We start from the raw sequence: 5,527 nt of genomic DNA on the forward strand, positions 1-5,527 counted from the left end.
TATATATATGAACATTCAAATGTTATACTTACATCAATTTTCCTTCTACACATATGGCAGTATTATTGTTGATGATTTTAATCATCCATTCCTGTAGCTGGACTACCTAATTAAACATAAAGTATGTATTTTCTGCATTAGTTGTAGCATAAGCATTACAAAATCAATTTACATTAAAAGAAAAAACTCATAAGTAATCCAAATGCTTCCTTAGTGCGCATCTATATAAAAATCATACTCTATTTTAAATAGCGATAAGATAAAATTCTTGTAAACAATAAAACAGAAAAGATGAATGGCGAGAAAGACTGCGTTTAAATCATATTATTGCATAGTTTGTTTCCAATCCAGAATCAATTATACTTAATATATTCTTATTATCTAATATCTCAATCCCGGGGGGAGGGAGAGTATCACCTAAAATCCTAAGGTAGTCATTAAAACATTAAGTCCCACCAAAGACCCAATAACTTGGAGAAAAGGAGTTAGTTGTGTAATATACATATATGTCACCATCACTCTTACTCCTAAAAACTCACAGCACATAATTTTCTTTGCAAAGTTGATTTGAAGTTGCATTCAATTTTCTATAAACTCTAAAGGTAATTGCTAGGAATCTATATTTAACAGCATTGTATCCCAAAGCAAATATCTGAATAGCAGAGAATTCCCTATTTTAGGACAAGTAAAATTCTATTATAAGGAAAATTTCTGTGAACACCAGTGGTAGGAAATTGTTTCTATTATGTAACAACTTAACATTGAACTAATTCTGATGAGATATGTAGCCCAAGGTCATAAAATGACTAATTTGACAAGTCATTTACTTTATACATAAAATAAAAAGTTTATATATAAAGACACTCTCCAGTGGTAGTTTGTTGAGTCAGAAAAAGATGTTAAAAATGGAACAGTGCTCTTAGTTATTGTACTTCACATTTATGTTCATTTAAAAAATTATAGGTAGGATTTGGGGAAGAGGCAATAAAATTCTTTCTACTTCCACACTGGGAACCATCTGAGATACATATATCAAGTAAGTCAGATGGTAGTAAAAATAAAAGCTATACTAGATAGTGTCCCAAGCACTTTAGATGCATTGACTCAGATTATTCTCCTAACACTGGGAGATAGTAACCTCATTTTATAGATAAGGAAACTCTGTAAGCCCTAGTTAAGAAATATAAATAACTTGCCCATGTCACACATAGCTAGTTAGTGGCACAGATGGGTTACAAGACTGGAATTCTGGCTTTAGAACCCCATACCATATTGCTTATATAGAATGTCATTCAGCAAATATTTGTTGAGCTCTATATGATGAGGCTGCATATCTCAGGAACTGAATTTTGTACAGTTCTGTAAACCATGGTAGAGGCTTAGTGTTTTCTCTTGAGATAAGAAATTACTAGAGAAATTTGAGCAGAGGATGACATGATTTAATATTTTAAGGAGTTGTTGGGTAGAAATTGAGAACTTCATAAAGACCCTGGCTTCTGTCTGGAAAATGCCCACCATCATCCTTTTAAAAATTAATGGACAAACCTTTAACAACTATAAACTTAACCTTTTATCTCTTTCTCTTTGAACTTACTGTTCCATTCCAGTTTCTTCAGCAAATGTCCTAATGCTGAGATGGCGAACCTATGACACACATGTCAGAGGTGACACCCGAACTCATTTTTTTGGTTGATTTTTCTTTGTTAAATTGCATTTAAATATATAAAATAAATATCAAAAATATAAATCTTTTTTTTACTATGGTTGCAAATATCAAAAAATTTCTATATGTGACACGGCACCAGAGTTAAGTTAGGGTTTTTCAAAATGCTGACACGCCGAGCTCAAAAGGTTCGCCATCACTGTCATAATGTAACATGGTTGGATGATCTGAAGTCTTTTATTGATCAGTTACTTAACAACACAAAAAATTCTCAGATCTTTAGGTGCTATACGTAATTCCTGTCTCTTAATTGTCATTAATAGTACCTCAAGAATTAGGAGGGGGGGAGGAATTAAAAATAGGAATAGCCCTGACCGGTTTGGCTCAGTGGATAGAGCGATGGCCTGTGGACTCAGGGTTCCCGGGTTCGATTCCAGTCAAGGGCATGTACCTTGGTTGTGGGCACATCCCCAGTGGGGAGTGTGCAGGAGGCAGCTGATTGATGTTTCTAACTCCCTATCCCTCTCCCTTCCTCTCTGTAAAAAATCAATAAAATATATTTTTTTAAAAAAAGGAATAAAATCAGTGTTCATCCCTAAAGGGAGTAAGTAAATTGTTGAAGGCTATGCAACTAATAATCAACCAAGGTAAGACTTAACACCTGGGACTTCTTGCTTTCAACCCACTGCCTCTACATTAAATAGTAGTAATGAGAGCATAAGAGCTCAAGCTCTTAAAGAAGGGGATAATACTTATCTGCCTTAAAAGTTTTCCTACCTTATTATTTTTAACTCCGTTTGTAGTAGTTTGGCATATACTTGGAAGAAGCTTTGAAGTGTATCTCTTTGATCCCTGAGGTATTGTTACATTAAACCCTGGAGTTGCAAGCACAATTTTACATGTGTCGTTTATGGAACCTGGAAGATCAGTTTCTCTGGGCACTGTTTTCTCATTTCTTCCCTTAATCTCCTGTTGCGAAGTCCCTTTTATTCTGACCTCATTATCAGAAATCATTAATTGACTGTCATTTTTAACAGAAACACAGTTAGTATTGAGAGTCTCAGCAGTAGTATTTTGGAATTTTTCATAGGTAGAGTTAATGTCGTCTAAAACAAATGTGTTGTTTTTGAACTTAGTGGTTGCAGCTGTATTCTCCTTTAAAAGAATTTGTTTTGCCAACTGAGCTCTAGTTAATGCCCTGTTGGAGACTACTGCAGCTGAAACACTTTCATGTTCTTGGTTCAGAACTGGAAGCTCTGCAAAAAAAAAAATACAAAGTCAAATAAAATTTTCAGAAGAATCATATGAAATTAACAGAGAAACAGAAAAACTTAAAACTTAATATTAAAAAGAAGTCTTCAGGTTAAGAATACTCCACCCTCCTGCCCAGTCTGAGTGCTTCTGCCTTTTATGATTTCACTAGAAGCCTGGTGCATGAAATTCGTGCACAGGGTGGGGGTAGGGTGGGATTCCCCAGCCTGGCCTGTGCCCTCTCAGTGTGGGAGCCCCACGATCCAGCTCCCCAAAGAGGTAGGCCCTGCCCACCCATCTGGGGCTCCTTGATGGATTGCCCCAAAGAGATAAGCTGGAGCCGGGGGACCCCACACAGGGGGTCTCACCTCAGCAGCTCAGTGCAGAGCCGCCGGGACCCCTGGCCTCGCTGTGCGGAGGCAGAGCTGCCAGGACTCCCGACCTCACCGCATGGAGCTGCCAGGACCCCTGGCCTCACCGCATGGAGCTGCCAGGATCCCTGGCCTTGCCACGCAGTGCCACCCGGACCCGCCTCTGAGGCTCCGCACCCGCCCACTGTGCATGCAGCCTCCTGGTGATGGACTGTTATGGCATGAGGGCATCACAGCGTGAGGGCGTGACAACCACATGGGCTTTTATTAGTATAGATCTTTCATCCACAGTCAAAATTTATTGCCTACATGGGGAAAATAATTATCTAGAACATTTAACAATACATTCAAATAAAACAAAACCAATAGCACTTTACCATAAGTTAAATTGTGCAGAGGCGCTTTCTTTGCCTGTTGACATTGAATCTTTGGCTTGACCGGGAGTAAGATATTTGATGGTTCTAGAGGAACTTCTTGGACTGAGGTTGAGATTTTTTTTTTAGAAAGAAGTTGAGATATGTTAGTCACTGAGAAGGAAAAAAATATCTTTTAAAAATATTTAAATAAAGATTTAGGTTTATTAATGACCAGACAAATATAGGCACATAGACTTTTATAATATATTAGTTATGTAAGTTTTTTCCTTTATTATTTTCTCATGCCTTCAACCCATTCTCTATACTTACATCATGCTGAGAATTTTTTTAAACCTCCTTTCAAAGCTTTTTAAAAATATATATGCTTTTTAGCCGGGACCGGTTTGGCTCAGTGGATAGAGCGTCGGCCTGCGGAATGAAGGGTCCCGGGTTCGATTCCGGTCAAGGGCATGTGCCTGGGTTGCGGGCACATCCCCAGTGGGAGATGTGCAGGGGGCAGCTGATTGATGTTTCTCTCTCATCGATGTTTCTAACTCTCTATCTCTCTCCCTTCCTCTCTGTAAAAATTCAATAAAATATATTTTTTTAAAAAAGCTGAACTCCCTGGAAATGAATGCTACAAAGAATCTTAGAGGCTATGTAATCATTTTTAAAGTCAGAAAACTATGTAAAAGGAGGTCAAGATAGTTACTGAGAGGCCAGGGCTAGGCTTAGACCAATGCCCTTTCATTGTACGTGCAGCCACCAACCATTCTTGGAGTTCACATGGCTTTCTGTCTACCTTGATTTTTAGAGAGAGAGGAAGGGAGATAGAGAAACATTGATGATGCCAGAGAAACACTGATCAGCTGTCTCGTGCACTCCACCTCCCAGGGATAGAGCCCACAACCTGGGCATATGCTCTGACTGGGGTTCATAGGTCTATGCTTAACCACTGAATCACACTGGCGGGCTGAGAAAGCATTTTTAAAAATTTCATGTTACATCTTGCCAACTTTAGACAAAAGTATACTACTGAACTTAGAAACCTAGAGATCTGGAATAAAATCAGGTATATATAATATGTGAAGTACCATCCAGTTTTGAAAATTCTGCTTCTGGGTGCTGTAAATTTCTAAAATGTGAAAGAAGAGTTGACGAGTTGTAACTTACATTTTAAAAATCAAAATGTTGAAACTCATTAGCAAATTCAGTAATAATTTATACCCCTTTGACAGCTCTTTAGCAGATCTTCAAATGCACAAATATGGTAGGCTTATCAACTAAACAATAAGAACTTTGAGTATTGCTTACATTTTATTCAGCTATACCTCCTAGAGCAGTGGTTCTCAACCTTCCCAATGCCACGACCCTTTAATACGGTTCCTCATGTTGTGGTGACCCCCAATTTCATTGTTACAAACTGAACATAATTAAAGCATAGTGATTGGCCACAAAAACACTATGTAATTATATATGTGTTTTCCAATGGTCTTAGGCAACCCCTGTGAAAGGGTGGTTCGACCCCCAAAGGGGTCGCGACCCACAGGTTGAGAACCGCTGACCTAGAGCATTAAACTAAATTATTTTATGTTTAATTTCAAATATTATACTTGAAAAAAATCAGGAGTGAATAGGCTTTAATAAGTGTGCAATTTTGGCCTTAGAAATCATAATACAAAGATTTTATTTATTTTTTATAATTTTTTAATTATTTCAGAGAGGAAAGCAGAGGGGGAGAGATAGAAACATCAATGATGAGCCCTAGCTGGTTTGGCTCAGTGGGCAGAGCATCAGCCTGTAGACCAAAAGGTCCAGGGTTCAATTCTGGTCAAGGGCACCCACCTTGGTTGCAGGCTCCTCCCCAGCCCGGGCCCTGGTTGGGA

At 38.3% G+C, this 5,527-nt stretch overlaps 1 protein-coding gene across 1 annotated transcript in view; it reads right to left on the minus strand.

Annotated features, from left to right (window-relative positions):
• MIS18BP1 (MIS18 binding protein 1) overlaps positions 1-5,527 on the minus strand; it is a 64,880-nt gene that overhangs the window by 55,072 nt on the left and 4,281 nt on the right. Inside the window, exons 2-4 of the mRNA XM_015557360.1 lie at positions 3,663-3,764; positions 2,441-2,919; positions 33-106 (exon numbers count right to left, since the gene is read on the minus strand). Of these exons, the coding sequence (XP_015412846.1) occupies positions 33-106; positions 2,441-2,919; positions 3,663-3,764 (655 nt within the window). The remainder of the gene's footprint in view (positions 1-32; positions 107-2,440; positions 2,920-3,662; positions 3,765-5,527) is intronic.

This window comes from Myotis davidii, unplaced genomic scaffold, assembly GCF_000327345.1.
Source record: "Myotis davidii unplaced genomic scaffold, ASM32734v1 scaffold409, whole genome shotgun sequence".
Taxonomy (NCBI): Eukaryota; Metazoa; Chordata; class Mammalia; order Chiroptera; family Vespertilionidae; genus Myotis; species Myotis davidii.